At 48.2% G+C, this 19,064-nt stretch overlaps 1 protein-coding gene across 6 annotated transcripts in view; it reads right to left on the reverse strand.

Annotated features, from left to right (window-relative positions):
• The window catches only part of ERI3 (ERI1 exoribonuclease family member 3), a 94,074-nt gene extending 76,403 nt beyond the window's left edge, over positions 1-17,671 (reverse strand). For 4 of the 6 annotated variants that reach the window (XR_001556889.2, XM_015870228.2, XM_015870229.2 and 1 more), the window contains exons 1-2: positions 17,582-17,671; positions 9,470-9,744 (exon numbers count right to left, since the gene is read on the reverse strand). Coding sequence is in view for 5 of the 6 variants with exons in the window: in XM_015870228.2 (XP_015725714.1) it covers positions 9,470-9,721 (252 nt within the window). In the remaining variant the exon portion in view is untranslated. Of the gene's footprint in view, positions 1-9,469; positions 9,745-17,061; positions 17,164-17,555 lie in introns of those variants that run through there. The other 2 variants (XM_032446428.1, XM_032446427.1) reach the window with 2 other exon arrangements.
• Between the last annotated feature and the right edge of the window lie 1,393 nt (positions 17,672-19,064).

A 19,064-nucleotide genomic window follows, 5' to 3' on the forward strand; every position in this document is an offset into this window, starting at 1 on the left:
ATGCACAAAGGCACTGCCTTCCAGCACTGACAGCAGGAAGCACAGCCAGGAGGGTCAGGTTAAAATAGGCCGAGGAAATAAAAACTAAATGCTACTAGAAATGTGGAAAATTTAACAACATCCAACATTAGCGCAGGTCTGGGGAAGCACACAGCCAGGCAGTCAGGGTGGGACCCACAGAGCAACTTTAGCTTGGGAGAAAGAGTAGCAGCACTTCAGGGCTTATTCAGTCTGTTTTTAAGCAAGTGGTAAAGGAGCGTTCCCCAAAGGCTGTTTATCTGCACGCTTCCTATAGCGGAGATTTTTCCAGGCTCTGGCAGTGTTTGCTCCGTCGGTATCTAAGGCAACAGATCCCGGCCCCATGAAATCAGCCCCACTCCTCAGTAACAACGTTAGCCAGTCCTGCAATGAAATTTAACCTGTGACACTGCTGTACTTTTCATTTAAACTTTCATTTGGAGAGAAGCAGTGTTCGGAGACCCTGCAGTTTGTCCTGCTAATAAAGACAAGTGTTGGGACCTTTAAAGGTGCCATTCATCTTTTGCCTTTATTAAATTCAATTTTCTTAAGCCCATGATACATCATGAAATTAAGAGTTGACATTCCTGCAGAAACAAAAATATCTATCAAACATAAACAGAAAGGGAGAAAAAAAAAGAGAGGCCTCTATTACCAAGAATTTATGGCTTCAAGTTGATCTGTTGCCACTTTTCCCCCCCTCCCTTCTTTTTTTTTTTTAACAAGCATATGGTTTGTTTTAGATATCCAAAATGTTATTACAGATCTAGGATTTCATTAGTAATTATGATGAAATGCTGAGCCCTAACACACACACACCTCCCAGCAGCCTGGTAAGCTCCATCCCTACACACAGTGCTTTGGCCAGGTGAGAAAAGGAGCAGAGAGCAGCACAGGGAACTTAGACAGAGCCTTACTGACATCCCTTATCCTTCCCATCACTTTGACTGCCCCCCGTGTGCCTCAGCATTGCTGTTTCCCCCACCCAGCACCCAGCAGTAATGCTGGGGGGGCCCACAGCCCCAAACGCCCCTGTTTGAGCGCCGCAATTAGGAGCTTTTATTTACCACTGCGAAGTAACTTGAAAGGAAATCCGGGATTCAAACCGCCGGCAATAAATAAGCAGCTTTTTATTTTCCTTTCCGCGCGGTGAAAAGTTGAATATGGTTTGTGTGGGGAAATTCTGCGCTCGGCGCCCAATTACGGGCATTTGCATTTATATTGTTAGAACACAGAGCTTCCAAAATCAATACTAATGTGCTTACAGAGGCTCGGGCACCCTGTCCCTCCCTCTGCTGCTCCCCAAACTCCACAACAATAGAACCCTCAGAGCCGCAGGCTTACACGGATCCATTACCCAGCCCGCACTCTTTACAACAACCTTGCCTTTATGATTTCGTGGTAATTCAAACAAATCTATGTGACAGCTGGCTCGGATTTGCCTTGTTTCTTTAAACATTCCCCGAGAAGAGGTGCTGGGTGCCAGCAATGCGGCCGGGCCGTCCGCAGGGCACTACCCAGCAGTGCTGGGCTTCCCTTTCAAAGGGATCTGAAAAATTCATGAGGCCATGAGGAATCAGTGCCATAAAACCAGCCTTTTCCTGCCCAGCCACCTTAAATACAGCTCCCATCCCTGCTACAGCACAGCACAGAGGGCAAGGACGCAGCTCTCTCCATTTTACTGACAACTGAAGCTCTGCAAGAGCAGGTAACTACACCTACTTGGTGTCTCCTTGTAGCAACGAGACCTCTGGGGTATGGCAAAGAAAGCAGCCGAGGCTGCACTCATCCTACAGCAGAACTTCTTTGCTCACTGCTTTGACCCAGCAGGACTACACACACACTCCGTGCTCTGTTCAACTGCCTGGCTCTCAAAAGCCCTCTAACCAAAGTCCTATGTGAGCTGAGGACAGAACACTGATTACGTATTTGAGGAAGACAATGTGGACAATTCCATCCTAAAACTACCAGGGAAGAAGTTTAATAAACACGAGAATAAAAGGTGCCCATAAAAATCAGAGCCTACTATTCAAAACGCAATAAAAACAAGCAGATGCCTTTGAGAGAAGAGGATTTCTTTCTGGTAGGGAAAAGCATAAAACATCCTCCCAAAGACCACACCACACCTCCAAAGAGGTGCAGGCAGAACAGGACAAGGGGGTCCCACAGAAGGGATACAGGCTCAGCACAGCTCATTTCCTTCAGCCATTTTTTCTCGTCCCCTCTTGAAAAACAAAAAGTCGTTTTATGCACAAGAAGCTGATTTCTTAAACAAACACTCGTGGTTTTGATTTACACCACGGGCTGCTCCTAAATAATTTATGGCGGGTTAAATTTATTGCACAGCCCTGGCCGGCTGCAAATTCGAATTGCCAAATAATTAGATTTTAGGGCAATGCTTATAAATTATCCGCCGATTTGTCCGGACTTGTTTGTCAGTTGCTTTGTGCTTCGGGTCATCTTTGGCATTTCGCTGTTTGTGTTTTAATTGCTGATTTACACTTTGACAGATGAGAGTTGATGCCTCCGAGATCCGGGTGGGTGCAGGGGGGTGGCGAGGAGCAGGAAGAATCAGAGCTTTTAAAGGCCTGCAATTCTACTTTTTTTTTTCTTTCCCAAGGCAATTAAAATGGAAAAGGGACACAGTAAGGACAGCACTACCCTTAACAGGTCTGCATCCCCTGTTTCCATCCTCTGCCTTAATTATTATTTTAACTAAAGCCCTTTCCAAGTGAGCAGCCTCTCGCTGGCCCGCGGGGGCAGCAGCCGAGATGACCTCAGAGGTCTCTTCCCTGCTTCTAAATCTTTACTGAACTGACCAAATCGAGAGCCACAAAGGTGATGGGAGACAGCGGGACTCCAGCTGGACCAAAGCTGTGCTGACTTCCCAAGGATGCTGACCAAAAATCAAAACACCAGGGCACAGACAGAACACAGAAAGACCATGAAGCACCAAGAGAAGATGCGAGGGCAGTTTCATATCCCTGATCATTGGATATATCTAAGGTTTCTTCCTTCCCCTATGCTCTTAGGATAACCTCACCTTCTACCACCAACATTCAGGCAGCGGAACCTGATGCCAAAATCTGGATTTCCTCAGCTTGGAGCAGTCTTTCAGGTTCTGTGCTGACACCAAACCCAGCTCAGATTTTGCAGGTGCTTCCTTACAACCATGAGGATGAGGGACCATTTCTCTTTCTTTAATAAGAGCTGAAATTTCCATCTAATCACATGCCTCCAGGAGCTTGGGCTTTAAGAGACATCCAGTCCGTGCACCTGCCCGAAGCCATCAGCATCTGCCCCTAAATCACTGCCGACTTTGTCTCGGCTGCTTTTACAGACTCCAATAAGAGAGACTCGCAGTCCCCAGGCACTCCATCCTAGTGCTTCATTAGTCTTATCAATGGAAAGTTTTTCTTAATGCCTAATCTGAATTTCCTTTGCTGTTGTTTAAATTCATGACTGCTCCTCCTCCCCACAGCAGACACAGCCCAGAACGTTGCATTTGCCTTTCTTCTAACAGAAGAGATCACCATCCACAACCCCGACACAAACACAGCCCCACACAATGCCTCCCAGCCCTCACTCACACGTGTGTGTTGCAGATCCCTGCTCACACTTACCCTCTCCTCTTTGGGTTCCCCTTGTAAGTCTCAATTGTTTTAAATATGGAGGCCAAATTGCAAAACTCCATCTGAGGTTCCTCCTTATAGCACCACAACAACATATCAAACACAGCATCTCACCTCCCAACTTAAGTCTTGTTCCATTCAACCCGCTGTGCCTGACGTTTTGATAGAAGGCTCTCAACCTTTGTCTTTCCACCCCAAACAAACCTTTGGTGGCCATGTGCTCACAGACTGCTTCCTGCCTCCCATCGTCACCTTATCTGTCAAAAGCCATTGGTTTTGATCTATTATTTTCCCCCACTATTTTCATCTCCTCAGCTGCACGCCACCATCAAGAATAAAGAATTCCCCCCTCTTACCACACCTGGGATGCAAAATAGAGACACGCCAACATTTCAGCTCACCTCTTTGAATGCTGCTGACATATACTTAACCACCCAGAAAATCCCCGCTGACACAGACAACAATTCAAGACCAACTGTTTGGAGGGAAGTCAACACTCGAACCATTTAAAAGCAGCACGAAAGAATTTTTAAGTATTATCTATTACAAGATGACAGCTACACTATATATCAATATATAAAAATAGATAGATAGATAGATAGATAGATAGATAGATAGATAGATAGATAGATAGATAGGTGGGAGTCCACTCCCTGCTGCTACAGGCAGCTGGCCTGCACATCCCCAATGCAGCATCATCGAATCATTTCAAGCTCCAACCTCTTCACCTGCTATTGAGCAGCACAAGCGATCGATGTTCCCAGCAACACTAAAACATCTGGGCTGGGCAGAAAGGGCATGTTAGTGCATGTAAATGAACAGCCAGGGTTTTACAAACATCACAGCTAACTACTGGTGACAGCGCGCTTCTGCTTGGCATGGAGAGGAACTAAATTACACAGCTGAGATATACGCTGCCATTTGATGAGTGCCCAGCCTAACAGAGGGGATGAAAGCAGGGCATTTGGGCATTCCCTGCATCCTCCTCTTTATGGGGAGGCTTTGTTCAAAGCCATGAAGACAACACAGATCTCAGGACCAGGAGCCTGCACTGCAGCATCCCCATTGCCACACCAGGGAAGAGTAAACTTGGCACATCCCTTACCTTCAGAAAGGCACACGGTGGCAGCACCCCTGGCATCCTCCATACGTCCATCAGCTGCTTTAGGGAGAAGCAAAGCCACCTTTCAGCACCATAAATCTGACCTGCTGGTTCAGGAATGTGAGCAGATCTGATCTTTTCAGGGTGACTGCAGCTCAACTACTTCCCACTGTAACAACAAACCTACTTAACATGGCAACTTGTCACCCAAACCACATGAGATGTTTGCACAGCTAAGGATCCAGCCATCAAACAGCACAGGTGGGAGCTGCACAAGGGGAAGGGCAGCGTGATGGACGGCTTCAAGGCAACCTCCTCATTGCTGTCAATGTCCAACCACGAGCAGAGCAGGTTGGATCAGGTTGGAACTGCAGCAGCTACCCCAGCATCTGGTATTTGAGGCTCGTTGCTATCACAATGCTGAGTTTGTATCTTGAAGGAAGAAACTGCTTTGAATTTTGTCATACATCAGGTGTCTTGCTTGGTGGTCTGTACGCTGTGCTCTCCAGGAGATCTGGATTCAGGCACCGTGCACGTTATCTAGTTCATCGGGTTTTAAATAAATACAGGTAATTCTGCTGCCCTGTCAGATTCACACGGGTCACAGCAAGGTTGTCCCTACTCACTGCAGGAGTTGAGGGAGGTCTCCAAGGCAGGACGGCTGCCCCACAGAACGCAGCTTTTGTGGGTTGCAGCCCCACACCAGAACCCTGCCTGCCCTCCTCCGACCCCCACGTCCTTTAAAATAAAGACATCATTCTCAATAGTGGCCAAAATAAGATTTCACAACAGTCCAGTGGAACTGCAATGAGGCACACGACGTATGGAAAATATGATAAAAAGGAACCGCATCTCTTTAATTTCAGATGCACATTGAGTTAGGGATATTTATGTGCTCTTAGCAGAACGCAGAACGGCTCAGATGAAGCAGCTACAAGGCCTCAAAAAGTTTCTTCAAACGATTGTTTGAAAAATTAATGTGAACAGAAAAGCCATCTAAAACAGCTTTTCTATGAACTATTTCCTGATGCTCTGAGAACTTAAAGCATTATGACATAAGAAGAACGGCGTAGCAACAGCCATGTAGCTTCATTAAATAAAGGGTATAAAGTAAGCCATAATTGGCAAAGAGATGATAAATACATATTTTTTACTTACTTTTAGTAGAAAAAAAAAAGAGATTTGAAGCAACTGTGTTACGTGCATCTTTAATGGCATTCCTCTAGAAATAACACTGTAAGAGCTGAATTGAGGACTGTGTATTTAAAAGTACACCCAAGCCTAAGCTGCATGAAGACAGGTAATTGCAGATTAATATGCCACTGTAACACTTATACATGAGAGCGCTGAGTTAAAGTTGCCATGGGAAACAAGCCTGAATTTCTTCACTTTTCAGCAACTCACCATCAGCCCCGATACAGGTTTTGGCAGGTGATTTCTAATGCACTGAGCTTAACAGCTACACAAGAACCATGCCAGCAGAAAGCTGCTGCAGGGGGATACCCAGGTAGAACAGGCAGGGACCAGCACATCTCCATTATCAGCCCTTCCATGGGATGGAAGCAACCAGCTGCCTCGTGAGCCACCTCCTGCAGTCCCAGCCCGCCCTTCACAAATCACAGTAAAAAAAGACTGGCTCTCATTTATTCACACGGTTTTGTGCTATGATCATACCTTATTTGTATGCTTAGGAATAAATTAGAAACTGAACATCTGCATATTCATAGTCTCAATGATTGCAGTTTATGTTGAAATGGTGAGTGATGTTCTGTATTTATAAAGTTAATGGGTACGTCCAGTTTCATTTGACATCATTTTAAATTAAAAGCATACCAAAAAAAAGGCAAACATTAGTGTATCTTATTTGTTTCAAGTTTCTTTAAATAAAACTATTACAATGTTTTTGTATTGATATTTAAACCACGCTGTTCAAGTGAGAGAAGAAGGTTATTACCTGCAATTAATTTATTTCTCTGCCTTTGGTCACAGTCAGGGGAACAAGATTTATTCATGCATCTTCCCTTTTGTATCTAAAGCATCACATGTACCTACCCCTACGAGCTAATCATGAACAAAAACAGGCACTTAACTGTTAGCAGACAGCAAGGGAAAAGAGAAAGCAGCAGAGCTGGAGCTGACAGATGAAGCACGCTGCCACTGCTGCAGATCCAGCTCCTGCTTGACCCCACCGGGCACCGGATTGAGTTCCAAACACAAGGTAAGCTTTGAAGAGATGCGAGGGAGCAGCCATAAACATCCCTTACTGCCAACCCCCTGCTGACCTTTGGCTGGTTAAAACACTACATGACACAGGCCGTGCCTCTATTCTTCCACTTTTCCCACTTATCCATCTGGGGTAACGCGGATAAACTCTCCACCTACTTTTCTGTCTGGGATGGTCTCATCATTCATAAACAAATCTGTAAGCCAAGCTGCCCTTTTGTGCATTTAAACATGCACTTTGATTTGGGGGCATATCTGCTGAAAACTATCAAGACAGGAAAATGACAAGGGTGCAGGCTGGCTGGCACGCTCTGTGCCACAAGCCCTGAGAGCACCTCTCCTCTGCAGACACAGGGCAGAGACCACAGGAGTGGTGAAGCACAGGGCAGCTGCCACACAGCCAGCAGTCACACCACAGATGGCTTCCCAGGGGAACACTGCTGCCCTTGACTCTCCTTGATCCCCTTCGCAGATGCTGTGCCACAGAACCTTGGAAGGGACCAGACAGCATGAAAGAGGATGGAAACACAGGAGCTCCGAGTGAGAAGTGAGCACCATGGGCTTCCCCAGGGACAGTGAGGCTGCCGACTGCAGAGGAGCACAAGTAAATACAGAGGAAGGGGGAACAGATGTGGCAGTACATACCTTGGCGTAGAGAAAAAGATGCTCCTTCTGCTAAGGAGCTGGGATGATGTGATGAGTAGTCAGTGAGAAATGTGAAGCGTACTGCGCAGTGCAAGTGAACTCTGCCAGACTTCCAGGCTGAGCTGGCTAAATTTACAGCTATGACTACCCACTGAATGTAACTTGGATCACGGCTTAGCTCTTTATGCAGCCTCCTCATCAAATTCTAGAGCATTTGGATTTCACTGTATCCCTTACCACACTTCTATTTTGCGAGTAAGGAAACAAAAGCAGAAGAGTCACCAGGATCACAACTAAGATCAGAACCCAACCACTCCCATGTCCACACTCATATCACATCTCCAAAACCTGTGTGCCACCACTCTGCCAGGAAGACCTTGCACAAAATCAACATCACAGAAATACACAGCAGTTTGCTCACCCACACACATAGCCCAGCAACGACCAGAGCCACAGTCACACTGGTCAGCATGAAGGGGAAACATAGGAAGGGGCATCTGCTAACAAAGGCTCTTTTCTGAAAAGCTGCCCAATTCCAGCAGGCAAATTCAGCCTTTTTGTTGACACCGATTCCCGTGTAGTAAGAGCATTATTTATTTGTCAAACTCATTTGTTTGTGAGGACGTGAGTGCCTGACAGCCCTCACAGCACACGAGATACGATGCAGACAGGCACTGAACAGGGCAAGCTGGAAAAACAACACTGAAGAACATCTCCACCTTAAAGGTGCAACAAAATATATAGCGGATCTGCATTGGCCCAGGCCATTACTTTCTCTGGCAAGGACTTGGGGACAAAGCTCCTTAAAACAGTAGTAATCATATTCCACTCATGTTCCTTTTTACTGCCAGCTGTAAACTAGCTCCACATGCATCATGGTTTTGCATCAAAATGTGCACGGACCAAGCCCATATCCAAAGGGACAAGGTAGATCCAATTTACAGCCTTGACAGGTCTGTGCACCCGAGGCTGAGCGTGCAGGAAATAGCCTGACATCTCACTTGGAGAGCAGTTACAACCGCCTGCAGAGCGGGATGCAGAGCCACAACAGCTTCCCACAAAGACCCAGAATACAAGCAGAGAATTTGCAGTCCTTTTGTCAAGAAACGGGAGAGATGGGCAGCACTTGAGATGAGTGAAGTCTGATCCCAACTCACAGCACTCCTTTCGTAGGATAAGCCCAAAGGAAGCCACAGATGGACTGGACTGAAGCAAACCCACTGCACTAAGCCAGCTCTGTAAAGAGATGCCGCACTGATAACTGTTCATCATTTAGTATGTTTGAAGCAAAGCAAATCAAAGTTCATCTCAGGCCTGATGCACACATTAACAGCATTATTAATATGAGGCTGATTGTACAGAGGAAAGTATAAAGTCTGAGTTCAGCTCAAAAACCACTTTTCCTCCCTATTTAGAAACACTGTTATGCTGCACACACTCATACCATCCAAACTGTGTTGTTGTTATTGTTTTTTAATAAAGTATCGGTTAATAATAAACCTTTTCCTTACAGAATCAAAGGTTGCTGTGAGCACTCTTCTATTGCAGGCTCCCAGTGAGCAATTTTCAAACCCCCCCACCACTTCAGGCAGACAACGAGCATACATGACTAAGTAGCGTCTGTGATAACACATGCGTTATCACTTCCCTGGTGAAAATCAGGCTCCTTCATTTCATTTCCATCACAGTGACCTGGCACTGCTGCTTGAGAGAGCAGGAACACTGGGGGAGCAGCAATAGAAAGAAGGTGCAAGGGAAGTGAGCTATTCAGCACCAAGTCTTTTCCTTCCACCTCTCAGAACCGCAGCATCAGCTCATAAGCAGAGAATTAACAGCATCAACTATTTACCTGAGGATGAATCTGTGGTTTATCACATGTAGCCTCAAAATCCAGCACTAAGAAGTAGTGATATCTCTGTGGAGGGAAGGATGACATTGCTGCCATGGAAGCTCCAAAGCCGTGGGACGCCAGTTTCCTGCTTATGATGGAGCCGTACCCTTTGAGAAGAGCAGCAGGGAGGAGCAGGCACACAGCTTGTCTTGCCCTTGGAAGGAAGTGTTGGGGAAACTTTGCTGCTCCAGTATGGAGGAGTGCTATCATTGAACATCCAGAGGCATCTGAAACTGAAGAGAGACTCGTGTTAGTTGTGCACTCACATCTCAGTGCTGTCAGCACCGCTCCATCGCGCTCTGCTAGGGGTTATCCCTGTGCTTCCCTGTGTGGCTTCCAGCATAGCCAACCTGAAGCATCACAGCAGCCTGCACTAAGCACTATGGATAGAGTTCAAGTAGTCCGAAACACACGCTCCTGGAAATCAACCCTCTGCAAACAGCTCTAAATTAAAAGCCACAGACAGAACAACAGCCATGGCTCCAGGCACCAGATCACATGTACCTGCTGAGCCTTATCACAACAGAACAACATGAACTACTTATGCTTGATAAGTCGGATCCAAAACTCACTGAGATTTCCAACGAGGCTTTCACCTTTTTGTACACAACACAACTTCTAATACATGGCAGGAACTAAAAGACAGTGAGCACACCTCAGCACCGTGACCCCTCAAAGCAGCCCGTTAGCCACACCGAGACCTCCCTGCTCCTACAGACCCAGGGCAGAGGGACTGACCACGACAATGCCACCAGCCCATCCCACTAAGCCAGCACACGGGAACCCCTCCCAGCTCTCTGTGTCATCCCCCACACACAGCACAGCCTCTGTGGGGCCGAGGACATGGGGCACTGGCTCTGGGCACAGCCAGTGAGGTCCCACCCAGCCACGTGTGCTCAATGTGGAATGGGAAATGGAGCACCCGCGGCCCACGCACAAATGCACTATTTGCACAAAAGACAGCATTTGCTCTTTCCCATCCGTTAGTCCATCAGGTAAATAATGCACGTGCCAAAACACACACTTAATGAGGTAAATAATACGCCTTCAATAGCAGCTAAATCTGTATTTACCTGCGAGACCAGAGAAACTCGGAAGGACCAGATTAGGAGATAATTGCAGCTGAGCAGGTTGTGTGCTTCGGGTAAACACACGCTCTGCAACCTCCTTTTAGCAGGGCTGGGGCCAGAGCAGCACCCGGCACAGCACAGCTGGGAAGCAGAGGTGCTGCAGGGCTCCCAGCATTGCCCACGCTGCAAACCATGGTCTGCCACACTTCAGAGCTTCCACATTCCATGGGGCTGTGTTAGTCGTGTGCCAAGCAGCGGGTACTCAGAAAACTGAAAAACTAAGTTACAAAAGCATAATCAAAGTTTCCCCTCAAGCCCAATGTTGCATGTATCCCAAAGGGGCTCACAGCCCGACCTATTGCTTTCCCACCTACGGATTTTACTACCATTAATAAATGCATTAGTGTGCAATAGCAGTCAGTCACATTTACTTCTAACCTGCCTCAGATAAGAGATATTTAAGATGTACGTGCTTGAAATGTTCAGGGCTTTCAGCTATGAATCTGAAGGTCCATCAGTGCAATGTAACGTCTCAGAACACAGTGGTGTGTAAGTTAGTCATGGTAAAAACCTGGTCTGTAGCCTGCTATAAAGCGAAATATACAGTTGGGATGGGGGAGGCAGGCAGGCTCCAACCCCTATATATCAAGCACAGGCAATAAAGCACACCACGCTGTCCACCTACACACAACAAAGTCAGTGCTTCCCTCATGCATCTTTGCCAGCACGGTCAGGACATTGAACACATGCAGTGAGAACCCTCAGGCCAGCCTGCACCACATGGGCACTGTCAAGCAGCTGGCATGGACCAACCAACCAACACCTTCCCAGGCAGTCTATGCTCAGTGAGCCCATCCGAACTGCAGGGAGCTGAGCACTGAGCAAGGTGTGTGCAGGTGGAGCATTCCATGCTCACTGCCCTATGCAGACAATATGAGCAGGAGCAACACTGCTGCACAGCCTGCGCTCGGAGCCAAATGAAGTTTTAACTGCCTGTTTACCCAGCCATGCTCCTGGTGCCCTGGGAAGACCTTACATCATCTTCTCTGGGAAGGTCAGAGTGCCTCCAAGCACAAGATAGCCGGTGAGCAAACACGCTTTATTAGAAGTCATGTAAAGCATTTATAACTGCTGTGACGATGCAGGGCATGAGTAATTATCCCCTATTTCCCCCACACACTCTAAACAGACAACAATGCAAGCAACGCAGCTTCAGAAACTAGAAACCCTGCTCTACACACATAAAGTTGCACAATCCCATTTCCACACCTAAGCATAAAAGCACGCCTATACTTCTCATGTACGGAGGGTGAGATTATCATCTCAGATAGTGCAAACTGCCACATCTGGCATCCAACCCTACTGGGTTAGTATTTCATATCACACAGCTCCAATTCCTTGCACAGATATATATGAAATATAAAGGGCCCACGAGCAGCAGCTGGACTGCAGGAATTGTTTTGACAGATTGTACACAGCCCTAAGTGACAGCACGTTACAGTTGCAACACCCAATAACACAGGAAAGGGCCACGTCTGGTGGATTTCAGCTGAAGATAAAGTTAGCATTAGGTGCCGTGTAACAGCTATCCACCAATAGTGAGATACCAATGAACCTCAAGCCTGGGAACTTGAGCTCAACAGGCTCTCTGTAATGAACATTAGTTCTTTTTACAACTAAATCTAATTAAATCTGGAGCAAAAGAAGGCATCTCACCTTGCTTCCAAGCCCCAAATATTCCCCATCGTAGTTGGAGACAGAAGAGGGGAAAAAGACAAATTCTGCTTGGGTTGCCCCACTAACCTTAAGCAACATATTTTATAAAGCCTCCATTACAAGCTAAATGTATAATTACATTATCACATATATATACATAATGACAACTGCTGCTCTCTAGCAGACAGCTGAAGTCAAGGCTAGAGCAACCAAAAGCAGTCCAAGATGCAAGTCAGACTCATCTTATTTTACTGAGTTATGTTCATAAATATAAAGGTAAAAAGACAGGGCTATAAAGATGTATTTGGTAGGGTAACATCGCATGCGTTCAGCAACTCTTGGAACAGAGTATGATAAAAGAACAAAAGCAGGACTTCCAATTTGGGAGCTGCTCAAATGTGCACTCAGAGGTCAACTGTGAGCACGTATTTCAGCTACATGAAGAAGTAACTGAAGAACAATAGAGAGAACCTAATAAAAAACAGCAGCATTAACCTAAAATAAAATATTTCATTGGAGGGACTGGAGTCCAAAAAATGACACCACCTGGCTAAGCCTGGGAGACAGGAAAGGAGGCTCGAGCACAAAACCAGCTCAGCTTATCCACCACTGTCCAAACTTACCAAACACAGTAAAACAAACAACGAAACACAAAGCTTTTATAACCATTTTAATAATGTAACATGAGAATAGACAGGTAAGTTCTCTTCCTTAACACATTAACCTCACAGCATCATCCCTTGACTGTTACTCCAGCAGACTTACACAACAGTGCCCAATTTCTGGCTGAGTTTGTCTGCAGCATTGGTGGAAAACCAAGCCCATGTTTCTGAAAGCTCATAGTCTAACCTTCCCAGTGCACTGCCTGGGGATGCTCTGGGTTGTCCCAGCATTACTCATCACAGCTACAACTGGATATTAACCATCCTGCTTTGCAGAACTGTGTGCAGCCTCTCCCCATTGCGCATGCAGAGGTCCCTGTTCTCGTGAACTTACAGTCTAAACTTCCATGCAATGCAGCGCAGGAGGTAACTGCTGAGAAGAATGAAAGCTTCAGGGCAAACTACTCATCTGAGAGAGATGCACATCTCAATGGTTGAATTAAAACCAACCTGCTCAGCGCATCACCCTGCCTGGGCATTGCAGAAGAAGCAAGTGAACACAGAAGGGTTGATTACGAGACGGAGAGCAGTCCTGGCTTAATAAGAAAGTTCTCTCCCATCCCTTAATCCCACTGCATTCCTCAGCTGCCATGACAAAGGCCTAGGTCACATCAATGCATCAGAATCTCCCACTCCATGAGACATATGATGGCCTGGGTGATTTAAGGCAAAGGGAAGTCCTTCCTGGGGACACCACAGCTTCTGAGGCTGGGAATCAACCCATTTTGGCACACAGGGTGACATGGGGACACCTGCACCACGCAGACCACCCAGAAGTGCTCCTGAAGACACGCAGTACAATTTCACTTTGATTTTATTAGGCCACCTCTGCCAGGCAACCCACTTTCGTTACCTCCTCGACTGGTCTCTTAAGACAGGTTTTGCTGGGTATTTTTAAACCTTCTCCAAGAGTAATTGTGGATTGACAAACAGAGCTAAGCTGAAGCTGGAAGAAGTTCTGCTCAGTAAAGGACTGATCACTTACAATAAACGCAGAAGAGGAAAATGACAAATATTAAAGCAAGCAGCAACAGCAGAGATATATACAACAAAAGGTTGGCAAGCTCCAGCAGAAGAGCAGAGTCAGCATCAAGGAGCAGAGTTATAGAGATCCAGAACCCTCAAGCCCAGTCTTCCTTCTCAGCATGGAAGCCATAAGAAAGTGCCCTGAGGCGAACCTATATGCAGCAGGATTAACCAGCCCAATAGGTCTCAGAAGGCAGGCCCGTATTCCCTCTTACTCTTATTTTCCTGCTGATCATCAGACACCAGCTCTGAGCTAGTCAGGCCTCGCTGTGAGCTGATTCAACCACAGGAACCCATAAAATGGCTAATGCAGCCAGAATAAAACACAATTAAAACAAGATAGTTTCCTGCCGGCTTAGTGAGACGAAACAGCCTGGGGATGGACTGGATGAGTGCCAGAGCTCTGAGGAGGGGGTGAGCCCACACTGGCAGAGGCAGGAGAGAGATGAGCCAGTGGAGCTGCTCAGTCACTGGCCTGACCATGTGCTATCTATGGCTGGGATGGTGTGGCAGGGAGCACAACATGGAGAAGGCATCTTGGCTCTAGCAGCATAAACATAAAACACAGAAGTCAGAAAGCCCACCGGGCCATCCTGTCTGAACCTCATGTAACACAGGCCATAAAGTTTCCACTTCGTTACTTCTGAATTGAGCCCAAAGGCTCGAGCATCCTTCAGAAAAGTTTCTGGCCTTGAATGGCAGAATCCAACACAGAGGCTCCCCGCTACCTTCAGACTGCTCCTTCCAAAGCTCAATCAATTCACTGTCAAAAAACAACACATCTTAGTTTTCATCCAAACTTTCCCAGCCCTGGAATTTGGAAAGAGTTCTGAAATTTATGGCATTTCAGTGCTCTCAACCCACAAAGCTCCCAGTGCCAGAAGTGAGACTTGTAGCTACGCCTGCAGTCAGTAAAAACCACTACTGCTTATTGGCCTAATTTTGTGGAAAGGAGAAACACCAGGCTGGCCTTTGTTTAATGGAATCTAGCATGCACAATTACTTGATTTTCATACACGAGCGCCTCGGTTGCTTAAACCACTTAAACAGCTGCACACCTTTCTTAGCTGAAATAAAATAAATGAATGCGAGGGTTAATAATTAAGAGTGCCAAACAAATCTCAACCCAGACGCAGGGAGCCAATGCTGACATTGCTTGGTATACCCTCATGAGTTGATCTTCACAAATGAACTCTAGAAATGGTTTATTATTATTATTATTATTAATGACAGAAATCTGTTACTGCCCAAGGCCTGTCCTGCTGGATGGACAAATGCTCCAAGCAGGGGAACAGCTACAAGAGGTTTCCAGACAACCCAACCTCAGTGACCCTGGAAAACCAGCCAGGGAAGTTGTTGACTCTAATATCCACAATGGCTGCTAGGAAAATAAAGTGCCACTGCAACGAATACAACTGAAGTTATTAATTTAAAAGGAGAAAGGAAAAAAAGAAGGCTATTTGGGAGTGAGGGGTCATTACCTGTGTGGTGTGTCTGGGAAAAGCACAACCATTCAGCTGGCACTTGATCAGTATAGGTAGCACTCTTAGGGGAAAGCTGCCAAATGGGATCTGGCAGCAGCAGTCAATACTGCTGCTCTAACACACGCTTCGTATGCAACAGCTTGTCCTCTTCTCTCCCCATTCTCCTGCTTGCTGGTGCACCACACTATCAGTCTATTAGTTCAGTACAGTTAAGAGTAAAGCACCAGCAGTTGCTAAGATGAACGTTCCCAGCCACAACATGTGCTTCAGACCCAGAGACATGTGAGAGCTGCACAGCTGCTCCGTGGTCTCCCATGTTCTCCTATGAACACAGCCACCACAGCCAGCCCTACACCCAAGCACAGAGCAGCACCTGAAGCCTCACTGCCCTTTACTGGGAGGAGGCCAATGGGTCAAATACAGCAGCAGAAACAGGTCTTCCAGAACTTCCAAAATTTAAGTGGGAAGAAAACTAAGACAAAGGGATCCATCTGAAGTTAAGTGTCTCTCAACTGCAGAGAGGAAACATAAGGTCACATCAAATCACTTCAGCGCATACACAACCCAAGGACTTCTTTATTTAGCATCAAGCACATCAGCATGTTGGGGTTTTCGCTGCTATTTCTTTAAGGCTTTAATGGGTTTCTTATGGATTTCGGTAATACTCAAATCTGTTTCTTTTTTTTTCCCTTTAGAAAACAACAAACATGTCATTCAGAGCAACCCAAAATTTGAAAGAAACAAGAAGCACAGAAGGGCCACACTTTGAAATGAGACAAGAATTTAGACCACGCAGTAAATTAACATCAACATTAAGCAGCAAAGACCAGAACTCGGTACTTTAAAGAGAAACAAAAATATCTGACATCCAATTTCCTGAGCCCACACAATGAGGAGCAACCAACTGGATCTCTAAGGCATTATTTATTTTAAGAATCGTTCATTCTTGGGATAATAACTCATATGCCAACTTTACATTCAAGCGATGAGATGCCACAACGTTGCAAAGAGCAATTCAGTGATAAAGTAAAATCAAGTTCCCATTCTAAGATACATCTATAAACAACTCTCTGGCAGCACCCAATGGGCCATGGCCTGGGAGGTACCATGCTCTGAGCCCTGCATACTTCTCCAGAGGCAATGCACAAACACTAAGCAAGGGGAGAACCCTCTGCTCCCCTGTGCTGCTGCTGAAAGAACACTCAGCTGCTGCTTGGTCTGAACTCTATCTATCCATCCATCCATTCCTGGGCCCAAAGCTCAATAAGAAACTGGAGTACACATGGAAGAGGTAAAACAAGTGTCAGAGTTCAGCAAATAGGCCAGCAACAACCATGTGAATCCACAAGACACAGACTTGCAAATGGCAGAACACAAGGAAAAAGGGACATTCATCATTTAATAGACCTCGCTTGGGAAAGAACACCTGTAACAGGGCAGCAGCAAGAAAAGAATGGGAGAAAAAAACAACCCTAGTGCCAGTAAAGGATGAGCAAACAGCCCCAGCAGCCCCTCCGAGTTCACTTCAGAGGCTCCACAGCTGAAACCGGCACACGAAGAGCCGCCAACCTCCCGCCCCCCCCCGTCCCTACCTACTCATCTCCGCATCACACCGAGCTTCGCTCAGCACACGCCGCTTCCCCTCCCGGGGCTCCGACAGCGCCCGCTCCCCCCCGCTCTGTGCAGCGCAGGCCGCGGCGGCGCAGGGAGCCCGCAGAGCGGTGCGGAGCGGAGCCGGAGCCCGGCCTCGAGCGGGCGACACTCCAGCACGCCGCCGCACGCCGGCCCCGCGGCCTCCTCCGCTCCCCGCTCCTCGCCCGACGGCGTCGCGGCCTCATCCCCCCGCAGGCCCCGCCGCCACGAAGCACCGGGCAGCGGCTTCCCCCGGAGCCGGGCCTCCACCCCCCGCCCCGGGCCACGGCGGCCCCACGCCTCCTCCAGGCCCGCCCGGCCCCCTTTGCCGGCCCGGCCCCGCCGCCGCCCGCGGCCCGGCCCCGCCGCGCCCCGCCGCCGCTGCCGCCCCCCCCTCCCGCTCCGGGGCCGCCCCGGTCCGGCGCTGCCCCCCCGCCCCGCACGCGCTCCGCACCACGAGTCCCCAACACCGCCGCTCACCTCCGCGCACTCTGACCCCCGACCCCGCTCTGAGCGGCAGCTCCGCCGGCCAACCGCAGCGCAGCCTGACAGCAACGGGGGCGGGGCTTCCTCCGCACCGAGCCCTTCTGCGCAGGCCTAAGGCCGAGGCCGCGGCTCGGGGCACGTTGGGGGTTGTAGTTCTGCGGCACCGCGCCGCCCTACAGCCCGGTACCAACGCGTGGCCGCGGCTCGGTGCCGCCGGGTGTCCGCCACACGGGGCTCTTTGCCCCCATATGAACCCATACGAACCCATATTGTCCCCCAGGCTCTTTGCCCCCCATATCCCCCATACGAACCCATATTGTCCCCCAGAGCTGGCTCACGTCCCCACTGCAGCCCCCCCAAGTGCCAGCTGCACGTCATACACCAACAGCCCCACGGGACTATAAAGGCTGGAAAAGACCTCTCACATCACCCAGCCCAACCCCAAGGACCCCACCTGCCCATGGTCACATCCCTCAGTGCCACATCCCCATGTGTGCTGAACACCTCCATGCACATTGATTACAGCCCCCCCCCCCCCGGGCAGCTGTCCCAGCCCCATAAGAGGACACTGCCACTCTGCCCTGAGCACATCTCACATCAGCTCATTGGCTCTTTGGGCTGAATTTCTCCTTTTTTTTTTGCTCTATCTGCAGCCTTGAACTTCAGAGGCCTGAACCGTGTCACACCAGCAGCGAACCATTTAAGGTTCCTTTAAGTCCTCTTAGATTTGGCATCTCTTAGCCTCCCTCCCACACGAGCAAGCTCTGCTTCTGAGCTCAGCCGTGCTTCTGTGACTCGTCGAGCCTTTGGTGACTGATGTACAGCTTGACAAGGAGCACAGAGGAGCAAATATAGGGCTTTTCCAGTGCGCCGTTCCTTGAGCGATCTGTAAGTGCCCTCAGCCAGCCCTTCCTCGTCAGCGATGGGAGCTGGCAGCGACGTGCTGGAAATGACAGTGCAACCCAAAGCTGGAAATGTAGGGCTCACAGCCTGCCCATGAGTGTTGTGAGTAGCATGAGAGAAGAAGCCTTTCATGGCTGACCTCTGCAAGTAACAGTAAAAGATATTTTTTTTTCTCTGTCTAGACAAAAAATCAATGGCTCAAAGATGCGCACACGTCTCTTTTTCATCAGCCAAGCCTGTGCTGCTTCCTAAGCTTGTAGGCACTGTTTCCTCCCAGCCTTTTTGTACAGTGGGAACTCCTTTCCCCTGCTGAGGTCTGCAGTAAGGGGGGAAGGGGCACATCTGGCCCTTCCAGCCTCAGTGTCCCCTCAGGTCTGTATGACTTGTACCTCTGCAGTGTGGGACACTGATGCAATGACCATCACCAACCACACCTTCAAAGAGGTCCTTTCTCCAACACAGCTCTCAGAAGCTGGAGAAGAACCTCTTTGGAAGCCGTGCCAATCCCAGTGTCCCAGTGCCACAGGACCAGATTATCAGGCCCTCTGTCAGCCCAAGCATGAGCCCAAGTATT

The sequence above is a fragment of the Coturnix japonica genome, chromosome 8, assembly GCF_001577835.2.
Source record: "Coturnix japonica isolate 7356 chromosome 8, Coturnix japonica 2.1, whole genome shotgun sequence".
Classification (NCBI taxonomy): domain Eukaryota; kingdom Metazoa; phylum Chordata; class Aves; order Galliformes; family Phasianidae; genus Coturnix; species Coturnix japonica.